General features: G+C 38.3%; 1 protein-coding gene across 1 annotated transcript; it reads left to right on the forward strand.

Annotated features, from left to right (window-relative positions):
* Nucleotides 1–9,078: 9,078 nt before the first annotated feature.
* Nucleotides 9,079–18,017, forward strand: LOC115154421 (very-long-chain 3-oxoacyl-CoA reductase-like). Its single transcript, XM_029700609.1, has 11 exons — nt 9,079–9,347; nt 11,105–11,151; nt 11,278–11,353; nt 11,472–11,582; nt 13,339–13,406; nt 15,203–15,247; nt 15,531–15,565; nt 15,661–15,742; nt 16,955–17,020; nt 17,131–17,280; nt 17,439–18,017. The coding sequence occupies exons 1-11, from the start codon at nt 9,179–9,181 to the stop codon at nt 17,574–17,576; spliced, it is 987 nt and encodes a 328-aa protein (XP_029556469.1). The 5' UTR covers nt 9,079–9,178; the 3' UTR covers nt 17,577–18,017.
* The last annotated feature ends 2 nt before the right edge of the window (nt 18,018–18,019 follow it).

Here is an 18,019-nt window from a genome sequence, read left to right on the forward strand (position 1 = left end):
GCTGTCAAAAATATAAATAGTAAAGTGAAATACAGACACCCAAAAAAACGAAGTAGTACTTCAAAGTATTTTTTCTTAAGTTACTTCACACCACTGTGTGTTATTAAGCTACATAAAATGATGGTTGTTAATGTGTATTGCTGCATTTCAGATACATTTTTGTACATTTGAATGTCGCAGTAGTAGGACCTACAATATTAGGACATTTATTATGTCTGGTACTTTAGCGTTCGATCGAGAGAGAAAGAAAACTGCAGGTTTTCACTGGATTTATGTAAATCACGAGGCTCATTTGAATTTCCTGAAGCTCAGAAAAAATAGTAGTGACAACAGAGTGATCAAATTAAGATACCCCAACTGTAACAATCTCTGACACCTCAACAACCTGTTTAGGTGCCAGTAGGCTCCCTATCAGTCTCTTTGTTGGCTACGTCTAGACTGAGATGCCAGTAAAGGCAATTCTGCTGGCTCCCTCTAGTGTTATATAGCATATATGGTCAGATGTTTAGATTTTTGGTGTGAATATTTAAACATACAATCTACCTGCAGTGAAGCCGCTCAACATTTACATTACATTCAGTCATCTAACTTGACTCCCATTCAGAGCGACTCTCCCTCCATAACTGTTTTTTATTTTTATATTGACTTTATTTTTTACCTTTGACCGTCATAATGATCTAACTTTGATTATTATAGTAATAGGCCTACATAGCATTGTGCAGTACTGTATTAATTTGACTGAACAGAGCTTCCATTCTTCATTCCATTATTTCCATACATTTATACACACTCCATACTGCAACAACACTTTGAATGTAATGTAAAAGCCCTATCCAAACCATAGGCTTGACATCTGATTGATTGAGGGACAGGGACTGGCAGTACAATCAGATTCTATCACATTCTCTCTCTCAACATAAACTGCTCCACTAACATGCACCTATAGGCTCCAGTAGTAGCATTGCCAAAACCTGAAGAATAGCCTTTCCCTGTTAATTATTCTTCATTAACCTTTACCCGAGTGCAAACCTTCTTTTTTTCAAATATAGTGCTTAACACATTTTTCATGTCAACCTTTTGCAGGGGGCAGAGGGTATCCATGTTTTAAGAATATGAAACATCTCAATGATATTAGTAGGCCTACAAGTGTTATATTACCTTATCATAAGCCAAGGACTATGGAGGTTATTATCAGGGGCGGAAATCCCGGGGGGGACGGGGGGGACCCCCCCATCCTGGGAAAAATATGATTTGTCCCCCCCAATATATCACTGCAACATAACTATGTAATTTAAATAATATTAATAATACGCAATGAAAGCAATTGAATCCTACAGACGAAGAACCGTATATGTGACATTTAAAAAAAAAAAGAGATATACATGAAAAATCATTATTGGACACCCTTTTTCTATAGTGAACCGGTTTCACAAGCTTTCCACGCGCTAATTAACAATATTTTTAAATTTAAAGATAGGCTCTCGTGGAATAACCGTTTATGTGCACCACTCAGAATGGACGGATAAGCGCACACCTTTTCTGTTGCTGATGAAAATCGCCGAAATGTGGGAAAGAAACGTAAAACAAAACTAAAAGAATGGAAAGACAGGCAAAGGAAGATCTTAAGGAATGCGGGAAAACCCTATACAAATCGTAAGGGTCAAGAAAAAACTGTGAAAAGCTGTCCAAAAGAGGTATGTGGAAGAACCGTATATCAAACAATCAAGCTAGCTAGCTATAGAGTACAGTAACTAACATGTATGTTCTGGGTTGTCTAATTTGTAACTATAGAGAAAACATATTAGCTAAAGTTCGTTGGCTACTAACTTATACATTATCGTTACAAATGTTATTGCTAGATTATAGAAGAAACATAGCTAGCTACTTTTTGTCCATCCACCGGATGATTCGACATGGCTACAGTAGCTAGCTAGTTATATGTAGCGTTACACTGTATCCTGCAGGGAAGAGCGTGTTCCACGACGTGCAGAAATGATTGTGGAAAGTTGACTGATGAGCGCAAGCTGCATCTGTTCAACAGTTTCTACACTGTCCCATACGAGAAACAACAAGCGTTGATTCTCTCCGGCTTAGAACAGGTTAGAAATAGGACAAAACTCCTATTATAATAGCTATATTGAACACTTGCATAGTTTAACTTTGACAGTAATGATACGTACATTAACGTTAACTCTAAAAGTGCAGTGTTACACAATGGTGCAATACAAACTCATTCTGTGTATAGGTTGGGAGTGTGTGTGAAAGATGGGGGTCCTGATCAAGCAATACCCTGAATGTGCTACAGTATATGTTTTACTATCAATAAATGTATATGTTCTACAAAGAGAAGAATACCACATCAACTGCAAAATTCTGGGTTTATAGGGACATTTTCAAACAGCAGTCTCAATTTCGGCCAACCCAGGAGTGACACCTGTGGCAAATGTGACACATTCTTCACTAAGATGTCAGCAGCAACATCTGAAGAGGAGAAGAGGAAGATTGCAGTTGAAAGTGAGTTGCACCATCGAAAAGCCGAAAAGGCCTACACACAGCTTCAAAGTGACACTGAGTGGGCTAAAGCCAATGCTGACTGCCATGTCATTTCTGTGGATCTATAGGGGGTGATGTACACCCCTAATCTGACCCACTCCAATGTCTACTATCAGCGGCAGCTGTCAAATTTTAACCTTTGCATCCAGGAACTTGGAAAAGAAGATCCTGCATTCATGTGTGTTTGGCATGAGGGGATTGCACGCCGAGGGTCCATTTAGGTAGCAAGCTGCATATTGAAGTGGGTGAAGACAAAATTCACGCCACTCACCAAACCAGAGGTGCACAAGTTGATCATCTTCTTCAGTGACAGATGCTGTGGGCAGAATAACAACTGGCGGATGCTCAATCTGATGTCGATGCTCGTCTCTATGGGTTACTTTACCCAAGTTGAGCAGAAGTTCATGGTCTCTGGTCATTCTTTTCTTCCTTGTGATCGATCTTTTGCCACCATCGAGAAGAGGTGCAAGGAGTCAGTCCTTCATACACCTGATGATGTTTCAAAGATGATACTTGAAGCACAACCAGCGAAACCATTCAAGGTGATGAGGATGCAATGTGAAGACTTCAGGCACCTTCCAGATTCTGTCCTCAAGCGACCAGCTGGACTACAGATCACCTCAGTGAGGTGGTTAAAAGTCACAGGTATTGCACAGAAAATAGTTTACTAACATCCCATCAACATGCAACATGTTGTTCTAACAATAAAATATCCTAATGATTCCCTTTTTTTATTCATTACAATATACAGTACATCTCTCTGTCACCACATTTAGCATTAACTCTAAGCAGTTAACTTATTTACGGCTGTCACCTCAGTACAGAAGGACATTTCTTGCCTTTAGCATGGGTTTAACGCAATTCAAAACTTAATTGCTGATCATCGTGTTAAACGCAAAGAGAATGGTTTTCTGAACGTTTTGTAATATTGACCTTATGGACCTGCATAATGGACATGCATATTGGCACATCACATTGATCCATATTTGATATGTACAAGTTGTGCTTCTTTTGATTGAATTAATTTAATTGTATTCTATTTTTGTAGTTATTCTATGGTATGTTCACATTGAGGGCTTCATTTTAAATGAGACTAAGATTTCATGACTCAACTTTTAAGAAAAGTCAGTGCTAAAGTTGATAGACCACCTTTAAATGAACCTCCATACAAATTAATTAACTATATATTGCATTTAAGTTATTTACATGAAGGGCATCTGTACTTGAAAGTACTTAAAACATCATATCAGGTGTTAAAAAAGGACATCTTACAAGTGTCATGCAAAATGTCACATATACTGTTCTTCCACAAACTGAAATCATCGCTGGAGATATACTGTTCTTCCACATTCTAAAAATTAAAACAGCAATAAAAGAAGTATTTTTTGAAATAACAAAAAAATATCAATTGTTGTTGGAAGATATGAGTATGGTGAATTATTTGTCAACCATAAAACACCTAATGTGGTACACACAATTAATAATATATAAATAACTGATTATCTTAAAATGGAAAAATTGTCACATATATGGTTCTTCGTCTGTAGGATTCAATTGTGCTGATTATAGACAGTTAGTAGCGCGTTTTTAAGTTTCAAAAGATTGCGACCCCCCCACCCTTTGCCTCACAATGGTTTGATCCACTGCCAGTTCCTTAGCTTGCTAGGTAACAGAGAGGTCGAATCTACTGTAAGTTAGTGCTTCAAAGTCCCTGTGATAAGGTTAGCGATAAACTGAAATCCAAACTGAACAGAACTACACTCTCTTCTACCATTGTCTTAAATATATTTAATGGTCTCGTTGCAAAAGCTAAATTGTCGCAACTTTTATTTATTTATTTTATTTCACCTTTATTTAACCCGGGTAGCAAAGATTATAGCAAACACCACTGAAACTGAATTGGTGCTTGCTAGTTTTGAAAATTCAGCTATTGTTGGAAGCCAGCCAATATGAAACAAACTATTAAAATTACAAAAGGTTGCAGCATATGTTGTGTAAATGGTGAACTCATACAGCTGTCAACTCTTGTCATTTTAATCCGTTTCACATTTGCTAGCTACCTTTTAGATCGAAGCCCAAATAGAATGATTGAAGATGATAGAAGCCCATCTCCTACTGTAAATAACCTACACACTGTGTGTGTAGCCAGCCAGCCAGCCGGGTAGAAAAATGGCAGAAAAATAAAAGACGGACATCAGAGTATTTTTCAATACACCAAAACGCATAGTAAGAACCCTAGTAGCCTAATATCTCAAAGACTAGTTAATAAAATGTTCATAAGAAAGAAATGAAATTCTAATGGAAATGTTTCACAATGATGTCATTAGGCAGAGCAGGCAACAGATGGCACACAGACAGCAGAGTTGGGGACAGATATGCAGGGACAGACTGGCAGAGACAGGGAGTCTCAGGTAAGTTTGTTGAGTCTTTGTTTGGCAACATTATGAAAGGTTCTCAATTTTTTTACTTGTAAAATAGGAACATAATTGGAAAATGCCATGGATACCCCCACTCTCAACTTAAACTGGTGACTGAACTAAGATTTGTTAAAGGCAATGGTATTGCTGTTGTGATTAGTTGTGTAGTTTTGGGTACCGGTAGTTAGGAGTACGGCAAACACCTTATTTCTTTGGTTCCTCAATATACATTTACCATATTACAATGTAGGCTATGTGTTACAGCACTACTTTTGGTGTCCCCCTCAGGAATTGCTCTTGAGAAAATTTAATGTAATTGTCTCCTCCAAAGTTGATATCAGATTTTCGCCCCTGGTTATTATAAAACTATGGAGATTGCATGGAGGGGAAGCACACAGTTTGTACAGTGAACAAACCCTAAAGCTATCACAGGGATGAATGTACATTACTGAGCAGCAGAGAGACGTCACACTCTCAATTATGATAATGAACACTTACTCATGCACATTTTTAGCTTATCTATAAGCATAACATAAACATGTTGTTTTTAAACATCACCGCACACAATGAGTTAATCTGCCAGTATAGCATTTGGTCATTTATCTGCATAGGACAAGCAAGTGATACAAAGTACATAACAAGCACAGCCTCTACAATGGAGCCACGCAACTTACAGATAACTGATTGCTTGTTACACTGTATTGATAAGACTGCAATGCCACATGTGTAGACAATGTGAAAGAGCCCATGTTTTATGTTCCCAAGTTTTAAACACGGTCAAAACTATTTCAAAGTAGTTCTGCTCTCACCTACAATTGCTAAAATTGTGAACTTTGAACATGACATTGTAATTGATGTCATACCAATAGAGCTCACCAGCTTGTAGTCCTAAAAAACAGATATGAGTTACCTCTGGTTCATTCAGCCGTTCATATGGGGAAAATGAATGGGGAAAGAAAAGGGTTTTGGAATAAACATCATATGTTTTGTTCTATGAGATAATATCAGTCAGTTAACATGATCTTTATGAATTGTGAAGCCTTTTATGTGTGTTATGTCCTTTTTTTATTACATAAATGCTTAAAGATGCAAAAAAAGTTAAGTTAGTTGATTAAGATTATCTCATAGAACAAAACAGATAAGATCTCTTAAGTCTGTGTTTACCACAGACCTTATTTTCAGCATTTATCCAAAACCCTATAAAAACTCCATTCATTTTCCCCAGTGGTGTATAGTACTTAAGTACAAATAGTTTAAAGTACTACTAAAGTAGTTTTTGGGGGGTATCTATACTTTACTATTTATATTTTTGAGAACTTTTACTTTTAGTCCACTACATTCAGGGTTGGGGGGTAACGGATTACATGTAAGGGATTACAAAAAACGGTAACTGTAATCCGTTACATTAGCAGCAAAAATATTGTAATCAGATTACGGATATTTTGGAAAAACTAGATAATTACTTCGTGGATTACTTTTAAATTCTGAAAGGATATTTCTGAGAAAAAAAATCTTTGACAGTTCTCTGTTTTCTCAAAGACATTCAAATCATCATTGAAAAAAGGCGCACATTTAAGTTTGTTCCACCTGAGCGAGTCTGACCACAGATCAGAGACCGCTATGATGAAACACCAAATGTGTTTGATGGATCGCAGGAAAAGAGCAGGAGTAGGCTTTTGTAGGCTACAGTCCAAGCTATGTCTTCCAATGGTGCGACTACTGTCGGCATCCAAAGATTATACAATTTGAATAAACGCTTGGAGGTAAGGATGACAGTAGTGGTGTAGTCTACAGCGATACGGATATCACTTATTGATATCTACATAACGTTAGCGCATTGATGTGAATCACACTGCTGCTCTCTCATTTAGCTATTTGCGCCTTACGGATTGTGGTTGTTGTGGATGGCTCATCACAAATCTAAATGTGTATTTGAACCCAATAATGGTTGAATTCAAGAAGTTTAAGCTGCCAATAATCATTGTTTTTGAAACCAGTGGACAGCCAGTGAAAAATGCGCTCTTGCAACAGCTGCATAGTGCGGATCCAAGACTATGGAATAAAAGCGGGATTTTTATTGCTCAATATAATTTATGCTGATAAAAAAATTCCATAGGCCTAGTGGACACATTCTCAAACTTGCACGCTTTTAATAGACTTAAATTGGAACTCTGTAGTTGCTACATCTATTTTTACCGGTCACACAACCGGTCAAAAGTTTTAGAACACCTACTCATTCAAGGGTTTTTCTTTATTTGTACTATTTTCTACATTGTAGAATAATAGTGAAGACATCACAACTATGAAATAACACATATGGAATCATGTAGTAACCAAAAAAGTGTTAAACAAATCAAAATATATTTTAGATTCTTCAAAGTAGCCACCCTTTGCCTTGATGAAAGCTTTGCACACCCGCAGCATTTATTTTTCAACTCGAATCAATGAGCCCAATCAGTCCTCCATGACAACAAAATCATAAACAACAGAGTAGGGCTGGCTAATAAATCCTTAGTTTTGGGGTCATGCTCAGGTAAAACAATTTGGCTAATCTATACTTCCATATTTCCAAGTCCTATTCTTGAAGATCAAGGGGTATAACATTTATTGGAATGACTGTAATTCTGATAGACTTTGTTTTTTAATGTAAAGATATAATTTAATCGTGTAGTATGTAGTAGAAAGTGATGGGTTAGCAGAAGCCACATAACCAACCCATAAAGTACATTTTAACATCCATATATGGCCAGCTATGTAAACTTTAACATTGATTTATCCTGCAATAGATGTATTTCAATTTATAACATACATTTTTGTCTTCTAATGCCGCTTAAGAGGAAAGTAATCTACAAGTAATGGAATGTAATCAGATTACTTTACTGAGTTCGGGTCATCCAAAAGTCACGTTACTGATTACAATTTCGGACAGGTAACTGTAACGGATTACATTTAGAAAGTAACTTACTCAACCCTGACTGCATTCCTAAAGAAAATAATGTACTTTTTACTCCACACATTTTCCCTGACAACCAAAAGTAGCCTACTCCTTACATTGTGAATGCTTAGCAAGACAGGAAAATGGTCCAATTCTTGCATTTATCAAAATAACATCCCTGGTCATCCCTACTGGCTCTGATCTGGCGGTCTCACTAAACACAAATGCTTCGCTCATAAATTATGTCTGATTGTTGGAGTGTGCCCCTGGCTATCTATAAAGTAAAAAAACAAGAAAATCGTGCCTTTTGGTTTACTTAAAATAAGTAATTTGAAATGATTTATACTTTTACTTTTGATACTTAAGTATATTTTTGCAGTTACATTTACTTTTGATACTTAAGTATATTTAAAACCAGGTGTTTTTAGACTTTTAGACTCAAGTAGCTCAGTTGGTAGAGCATGGTGTTTGCAACACCAGGGTTGTGGGTTCGATTCCCACGGGGGGCCAGCACAGAAAAAATAAAAAAATAAAAATAAATAAATGTATGATATGTATGAAATTGTATGAAATGTATGCATTCACTACTGTAAGTCGCTCTGGATAAGAGCGTCTGCTAAATGACTAAAATGTCTAAAAATGTCTAATATTTTACTGGGTGACCTTCATTCTTACTTGACTCATTTTCTATTAAAGTATCTTTACTTTACCTCAAGTATGGTAATTGCGTAATTTTTCCACCACTGATTTTCCCATTGGCTTTACAAAACGCCATTATCATTACTCTCTATACGGTTCAAGTGGCGTAGAAGGAGGCGGGAACATTGGACAGGAAGCTATAAACTGTAGTATTTGTATAAGCAGAGCTCTATATATAATGACAATATGACCATGTGTCCGCCCTAACAATGGGAGTCGTTGTCCCAAAGGCGGGAAGGCAGGCGACAAGATCAGGTCCAAAATAAGCCCATAGAAACTTATTGGTCATTTTTGGGCCAGAGTAAAACCTCTCGCTTCGCATTTTCCTCTTTGGTATAGCTCTTGTGGGGACGCTGAATACGGTGCGGGAAAGCGTCATACTGCTTTTGCCTGATTTGCTGAGATGACGCACCAGGAAATATTCCTGACCAATGCGCCGATTAGATCAAGATTTTGGGGCGGAGCGTTGCACGTAGTATGTCTAAGTAAGCATGTTCATTTCTACTATAAAACCAGCCAAAGTTCATATTTTTGAAGAACTGTCTGCTGAAGTGTGAGTGAAATTTGCCCAGACATGGATACTGTATCAGACTCGATGCTTGCGAGGGGACTGGTGTTCATAGGTGGCTTCACAGTGCTGTATTACATGCTAAAATGGTCCTGGATTTGCTGGTGTGGATTCAGAGTGTATGTGCTGTCAAAAGTTTGGCAAACTGATTTAAAGGCATATGGACAATGGGCAGGTAAGGCAGGCTACATGCTATGTAAAGGAAGCTATTTTTACAGTAGACTGATATTTGTTTATTTATGAAAATAAATGCATTCTCTTTTTAGTCATAGTGATGGCTATGTTACATGATTCTTTAGACGTTCTCTACAAGATAAAAAATTAATAAAACTACAGTAGACTGAGGGTGGGTTGCACCAACATGGATTAACTCTTAAACTGGGTTAAATCATGGTGTATCTATTAATATTGTTGCACCAAATGTTAAACCTAGTTTTAAATTAATCCTAGTTAAATTACATCCTTCCTCTAATCTAAGTTTAATTTTCACTTTAAACCTAGATTAATTGTAAATCTGTTGCTCAATGAATTAAACATCTATATATAAACTGAGATGTGAGATTAATTCTAAACTTTCACTTGAGGTGGTTTAACTGATCAAATGACAGCATATCTACTTTGGAGAGACCAAAACAAGTTCCTCAGAGAATAATTAGAGACCTGTTGAGATTTCTGATAATTAACTAATTATTAGTAGGCTATTTACGTGCCCATTTTGTACAACAATTGAATTTGGGTTTATGATATGCCCAGCCTTGGTACGAATGATGATGTTATGCAACATGCTGTGACGGGACTGATAACGTTAACATTGTAGTGAAGTAGCATTAACGTTAGTTTTAACGTGCATTATAGGCATTGATATTTAACAGTTATTTATGCTTACTAAATATTGGTGGGTCAAGTTGTTCGTCGTCATCATAGGGGTTATGGAGAGGGGCAAACTGCTGAGGAATCATCTCGCATATCTTCTGGGAGAGAGCTTCAATTCCATTCGACCGATGCCCCCCTCCGGACTGAAATAGCCCCCGCCTCTCCTCTGCCGAATCCTTTTTGGCTTTCGCCTTTAATTGTTTTCCAGCACGCTTTCAGCCAATTTGGGTCCCTCTTCTCTGTAATCCGTGTCGATCATTACATTTGTCGCATAAAATGTCCCAGGCGTCTTCCTTCTTTTTGACAGTCGTGTTGTCTGTCTTTATATCCTCCACTATGTTAATAAATTCCTCCATCAGCTCCGACAATAGTTTTTTTTCCATAAGCGGAGAAATTTGAACTTTGACGTGCAATGATCAGGTGGCTAGCGGACAAATAAATGGGTCAATAACGTTAAGTAATGACAATAATAAATTATACAAAAAACAAAACCTAGATTCATTTAAACCATGTTGGTGCAACCCACCCTGAGTGTATCATGTTTGCACCTTACCCTAGTCCTGCTCAATGGAAGACTGAGAGAGGCAGGTCACATTCCACTTTACAGCTCACTATTTTGCCCTGTACCCAAGATGATATCTGCTGTTAGGTGGAACAGGATTTGTGTGGGCACTGATCCACTTCAGTCTCATTTGGAAACGTAACTTTCCTGTTTGTTATTGTAGCACATCTTTTTACGCTTTTGGCAGCAGTTGGAGAAAAGTTGTTGCCAGTGCTTGACAATGGCCACTACAAAACAATTTTACAAGTATCTGATGACAAACGATAGTATGCTTCCACCGAGCAGACCAGGATAGCAGCATTCCTGCCAGCATTGTGAAAGAAAGGAAAAGAGAGAGATCCTTAAATGTTCCTTCATCCTGCAGTCACATCCAGTGTCCGACCTGACCTCTCTGAGACCTCTCAATGCAGAGGATGAGGAGACACAACAATAGTAGTAATATGTAATTATGGAAGTCTGCGGACTAACTAATTCTGACCATGATCTCCTTTCTACAGTTGTCACAGGGGCTACCTCAGGGATTGGCAAAGCTTACGCAAATGAGGTGAGTCTTTACTGATTCTCGCCTGTGTACAGACAAGATTGAAGCATGCATAAGCATCTAATTCAAGTGCTTTGTAAAATGAGTGTATACTCACGTAACAGTTGCCTTTCTTCCTGGACACTACAGTTGGCCAGAAGAGGTCTGGACATTGTACTGGTCAGCCGGTCAAAAGATAAACTCCACATTGTTGCCAAGGAGATTGGTGAGTGAAGGGATGAGATGGAAAAACAGAACTAAATGAAGAGTTGAGGTACAAAAGATCAATATGCAAATGTAATTGTCCCTTTAAATGAAATTGTACATCAATATGTTTGTTCCAGAGAGCCAACATGGACGCCAGACCCAGATCATCCAGACAGACTTCACAGAGGGCCATGACATCTACCCTGCTATAGCTGAGGCACTACGGGACCTGGACATAGGCATCCTTGGTAGGGAACCTATGACAATGATATATAGGAGGAAGAGAACAAGGAGTCATAAAGGGGATGACAATCAGGAAATGAGAAAGGGACTAAAGCTAGTCTGCAATTAAATGTAGAATGTGCTCTTATTACCGTCAACATACAGTGCCTTCAGAAAGTATTTATATCCCCACCTTTTGTTGTTACAGCCTGAATCCAAAATTGATTTGAAAAAACACAATACCCCATTATGACAAAGTGAAAACATGTTTTTAGAAATGTTTGCAAATGTATTGAAAATAAAATACAGAAATATCTCATTTACATAAGTATTCACACCCCTGAGTCAATACATGTTAGAATCACCATTGGCAGCGATTATAACAGTTCGTTTTTCTGGGTAAAGTCTCTAAGAGCTTTGCACACCTGGATTGTAAAATATTTGCACATTATTATTTTTTAAATTCTTCAAGCTCTGTCAAGTTGATTGTTGATTATTGCTAGACAGCCATTTTCAAGTCCTGCCATAGATTTTCAAGCTGATTTAAGTCAAAAACGTATCTAGGCCACTCAGGAATATTCAATGTCGTTTTGGTAAGCAACTCCAGTGTGTTTGAGGTTATTGTCCTGCTGAAAGGTGAATTTGTCTCCCAGTGTCTGTTGGAAAGCAGACTGAGCTTAGCTCTATTCTGTTTATTTGTTTCCTAAAAGAAACTCCCTAGTCTTTGCCAATGATAAGCATACCCATAACATGATGCAGCCACCATGATGCTTGAAAATATGAATAGTGCTACTGAGTGATGTGTTATGTTGGATTTACCCCATACAACACTTTGTATTCAGGACAAAAAGTTAATTTCTTTGCAACATGTTTTGCAATTTTACTTTAGTGCCTTATTGCAAACAGGATGTATGCTTTGTAATATTTTTATTCTGTACAGGCTTCCTTCTTTTCACTCTCATTTAGGTTATTATTGTGGAAAAAGCACAATGTTGTTGATCCATCCTCAGTTCTCCTATCACAGCTCCTTATACTCTAACTTGTTTTAAAGTCACCATTGGCCTCATAGTGAAATCTCTGAGCTGTTTCCTTTGTCTCCAGCAACGGAGTTAGGAAGGACGCCTGTATCTTTGTAGTGACCGGGTGTATTGATGCACCATCCAAAGTGTAATTAATAACTTCACCATCCTCTAAGGGATATTCAATGTCTGCTTTTTTAAAATGTTCACCCATCTACCAATAGGTGCCCTTCTTTGCGAGTCGTTATGAAAACCTCCCTGGTCTTTGTGGTTGAATTTGTTGTTTTAAATTCACTGCTCGACTGAGGGATTGTACAGATAATTGTATGTGAGGGGTACAGAGATGAGGTAGTCATTCAAAAATCATGTTAAACACTATTATTTCACACAGAGTGAGTCCGTGCAACTTATTATGACTTGTTAAGCACATATTTACTCCTGAACTTATTTAGGCTTGCCATAACAAAGAGGTTGAATACTTATTGACTTGAGACATTTCAGATTTCCATTTTGAATGAATTTGTAAACATTTCTAAAAACATGATTCCACTTTGACATTATGGGGTATTATGTGTAGACCAGTGACAACACATCTCAATTTAATCCATTTTAAATTCAGGCTGTAACACAACAAAATGTGGGAAAAGTCAAGGGGTGTGAATACTTTCTCAAGGCACTGTAGCTTCTCTCTTTCAATAGATGTTAGTAGTGAAAGGTAATAATCAATTACATAGAAATATATTCTGACACTCCTCATTTACAGTTAACAATGTAGGCATGAACTATTCTGACAAGTTGGTACATTTCCTGGACATTCCCAACCCTGAGCAGGTAGGATTCACACACACCTCCACTCACATAAATGGTCTACGTATACAGTTGAAGTCGGAAGTTTACATACACTTGTGTTGGAGTCAATTAAAACTTGTTTTTCAACCACTCCACAAATTTCTTGTTAACAAACTATAGTTTTGGCAAGTCGGTTAGGACATCTACTTTGTCCATGACAAGTCAATTTTCCAACAATTGTTTACAGACAGATTATTTCACTTATAATTCACTGTATCACAATTCCAGTGGGTCAGAAGTTTACATACACTAAAATGACTGTGTCTTTAAACAGCTTGGAAAATTCCAGAAAATGTCATGGCTTTAGAAGCTTCTGATAGGCTAATTGACATCATTTGAATCAATTGGAGGTGTACCTGTGGATGTATTTCAAGGCCTACCTTCAAACTCAGTGCCTCTTTGCTTGACATCATGGGAAAATCAAAATAAATCAGCCAAGACCTCAGAAAAATAATTGTAGACCCCCACAACTCTGGTTCATCCTTGGGAGCAATTTCCAAACACCTGAAGGTACCACGTTCATCTGTACAAACAATAGTACGCAAGTATAAACACCATGGGACCAAGCAGCCGTCATACCACTCAGGAAGGAGATGCGTTCTGTCTCCTAGAGATGAACGTACTTTGGTCCGAAAAGTGCAAATCAATTCTAGAACAACAGCAAAGGACCTTGTGAAGATGCTGGAGGAAACAGGTACAAAAGTATCTATATCTACAGTAAATCGAGTCCTATATCGACATAACCTGAAAGGCCGCTCAGTAAGGAAGAAGCCACTGCTCCAAAACCGCCATAAAAAAAGCCAGACTACGGGTTGCAACTGCACATGGGGACAAAGATCATACCTTTTGGAGAAATGTCTTCTTGTCTGATGAAACAAAAATAAAACAGTTTGGCCATAATGACCATCGTTATGTTTGGAGGAAAAAGGAGGGAGCCTTGCAAGCCGAAGAACACCATCCCAACCGTGAAGCACGGGGGTGGCAGCATCATGTTATGGGGGTGCTTTGCTGCAGGAGGGACTGGTGCACTTCACAAACTAGATGGCATCATGAGGAATGAAAATTATGTGGATATATTGAAGCAGCATCTCAAGACATCAGTCAGGAAGTTAAAGCTTGGTCGCAAATGGGTCTTCCAAATGGACAATGACCCCAAGTATACTTCCAAAGTTGTGGCAAAATGGCTTAAGGACAACAAAGTCAAGGCATTGGAGTGGCCATCACAAAGCCCTGACCTCAATCCTGTAGAAAATTTGCGGGCAGACCTGAAAGTGTGGGCAAGCAAGGAGGCCGGCAAACCTGACTCAGCTACACCAGCTCTGTCAGGAGGAATGGGCCAAAATTCACCCAACTTATTGTGGGAAGCTTGTGGAGGCTACCCAAAAAGTTTACCCAATTGAAACTATTTGAAGGCAATGCTACCAAATACTAATTGAGTGTATGTAAACTTTTGACCCACTTGGAATGTGATGAAAGAAATAAAAGCTGAAATAAATCATTCTCTCTACTATTATTCTGACATGTCACATTCTTAAAGTAAAGTGATGATCCTAACTGACCTAAGACAGGGAATTTTTACTAGTTTTAAATGTCAGGAATTGTGAAAAACTGAGTTTAAATGTTTTTGGCTAAAGTGTATGTAAACTTCCGACTTCAACTGTATATATCATGTTTTGGGTGCCATTTTGATTCTAACGAGGTTATAATGTACTATGGTTGGATTTAAAGCTTCAGTTAATAGTTGAGTTAATTTGTGTTTTCATTCCTCCCTAACACAGAGAACCACCCAGGTGATCAACTGTAACATCCTCTCTGTCACCCAGGTCAGATGATCTGTCAGGACTTATATAGACTCCCTCTGTGAAGTTCTATGCATGGACCATGTCTTAGTTTATGTTTCTAAACTAGTGTATGGCTCATACAAAGTCATCGCTTTTAATATTTGGTCATTCTGTGAAAAATTTAATGGTAACGTTTAGGAGATTAACGTTGGTGTTGTTGAACATGATGATCATTATGAGGATGGTGATGGTGATGGGGGTGAAAGAGGATTCTGGTGATTATGGAGATGTTGGTGATGGTACTGATGGTGTTATCATTCCTCAGATGACCAGACTGGTTCTCCCACGCATGGTTGCAAGGTACATATGCATCATGGTGATATTAATGAAACCTGAATCTTAATGATTTCAATCTATGAAATTGTCCCTTTATTTACCTGTCCTGTCTTTCCCAGAGGGAACGGTCTGATCATCAACATGTCTTCTGAGGCAGGTGCTCAACCACAACCCATGCTGTCTCTCTACTCCGCCACCAAGGTGCCTCTCCCTTTCACTTAACTTTCTCTCACTCAAGCATACACAATGTATTACACACGTACACGCTCAACCTCATGTACATACACTGAACAAAAATATAAACGCAACATGCAACACTTTTACTGAGTTACAGTTCATATAAGGATATCAGTAAATTGAAATAAATTCATTAGGCCTTAATCTATGGATTTCACATGACTTGGCAGGGGTGCAGCCATCGGTGGGCCTGGGAGGGCATTGGCCTACCCACTGGGAAGCCAGGCCCAGCCAGTCAGAATGAGTTTTTCCCCACAAAAGGACTTTATTACAGACAGAAATACTCCTTAAAACCCCCTCCCCCCTCCGACGATCACACAAGTGAAGAACCGGATGTGGAGGTCCTAGACTGGTGTGGTTACACGTGGTCTGCGGTTGTGAGGCCGGTTGGACGTACTGCCAAATTCTCTAGAACGACTTTTGAGGCGGCTTATGGTAGAGAAATGTTGTGGAATATTCTAATCAAGTGAGAGAGACTGTCATTTTTTCAAACAATCATCTCTATTCAATATCAATTAATTATTGCAATAATGAGACTGGTCGACAGTGGCGGTTCTAGACCATTTCAACTGGGGGGGCCAAGCTGGGGCCAGTTGTACTGTTAGAGGGGCCAGTTACATTAGACGTTATTGTTGTCATATGCCTAGAAACCTGACCCAGCTACACCAGCTCTGTCAGGAAGAATGGGCCAAAATTCACCCAACTTATTGTGGAAAGGTTGTGGAAGGCTACCTAAAACATTTGATCCAATTAAACAATTTAAAGGCAATGCTACCAAATACTAATTGAGTGCATGTAAACTTCTGACCCACTCGGAATGTGATGAAAGAAATAAAAGCTGAAATAAATAATTCTCTACTATTATTCTGACATTTCACATTCTTAAAATAAAGTGGTGATCCTAACTGATCCAAGACAGGACATTTTTACTAGAATTAAATGTCAGGAATTGTGAATAACTGAGTTTAAATGTATTTGGCTAAGGTGTATGTAAACTTCCGACTTCAACTGTATATGCCATTCAGCAGATACTTTTATCCAAAGCAACTTACAGTCATCCATGCATACATTTTACATACGGATGGTCCGGGAATCAAACCCACTATCCTGGTGTTGTAAGTGACATGCTCTATAACAGCTACAGAGGATAAATGTTATACATTCTTTTCTTGGCAGATTTTTGTGACATATTTTTCCAGATCCCTGAATTCAGAGTACAAGTCACAGGGAATAACAGTTCAGGTAAAATACTTTAAGAATTTTGTATCACATGCACTCCTGTTTCAGTATCCTTCCTTGCATCTTTGTGTTTCTTCCCATCTCTTGTGCTTTCTTCATTTCCTCTTCTTTAGTGTGTAGCTCCCTTTATGGTGTCCACTAACATGACCCACAACTTGCCCCCCAACCTGTTGTTGAAGAGTGCCAGTGCTTTTGCCCGTGAAGCTCTGAACACAGTGGGTTACTCTAGCTACACCAGCGGCTGTGTCTCTCACGCTCTTCAAGTAGGAACTCCTCTTATCCACTCAAATATTCAAAACAAACTACTCTATAACGTTTTGGTTACCTTAGCCAAAAATGAGCCATGCAGAATGAACAGTATACACTATTAGACTATTTTATGCGATTGTAAATGTCTCGGTCTCTCTTTGCCGTCCCACAGAACATTGCTCTGTCCATTTTCTTTCCTGATTGGCTGCGCCTTTCATCCTACTGTGTGAAGCAGACAGAGAAATTTGCACAGAGCATGGAGAAAAAAATGGATGAAATGACAGAACGTTCTGCAAGCAAAGAGGACTAAGGAGTGCAAAGGAGGTTGCTACTGAAACGTGTGTGGTGCTTTAAAGAGGTCATATTGGAAATTGATATGAGATGTTTTACTTCATATGTAGATAACTAATTGATCAATGCTACTGTTTTTGCATTGACTGCCATTGAAAGGTATTGGTAATAGGAAAGAGATTGTATAATGTTGATGTGATGTAAACAAGCTGACCCCAAATCCATCATGAACTATATAGCCTGAGTGCAGCAGAGTATGATCTGTGGGAGACGCAACTCTCAAACAGGCTTCTATAGTACATATTCTAGCTATACACATATTAGGGATACAGACTACGACATTATAACTGAACGCTTGAACATGTTCTGGTTGATTTGGACTTTTAACATAGTACAAGTTTTGGTATCAACCGTCACATTTTTGTGATCTCGATTTTCTTAAAAATAAATACAAAGACAATA

Source organism: Salmo trutta, chromosome 19 (genome assembly GCF_901001165.1).
Source record: "Salmo trutta chromosome 19, fSalTru1.1, whole genome shotgun sequence".
Taxonomy (NCBI): domain Eukaryota; kingdom Metazoa; phylum Chordata; class Actinopteri; order Salmoniformes; family Salmonidae; genus Salmo; species Salmo trutta.

Coding starts and splice junctions, on each gene's coding strand:
- LOC115154421 (XM_029700609.1), top strand. CDS start 9,179: ATGGATACTGTATCAGACTCGATGCTTGCGAGGGGACTGGTGTTCATA. Junction 11,583..13,338: donor CCTGGACATAGGCATCCTTG/GTAGGGAACCTA, acceptor CCTCATTTACAG/TTAACAATGTAGGCATGAAC. Junction 15,248..15,530: donor ACATCCTCTCTGTCACCCAG/GTCAGATGATCT, acceptor ATCATTCCTCAG/ATGACCAGACTGGTTCTCCC.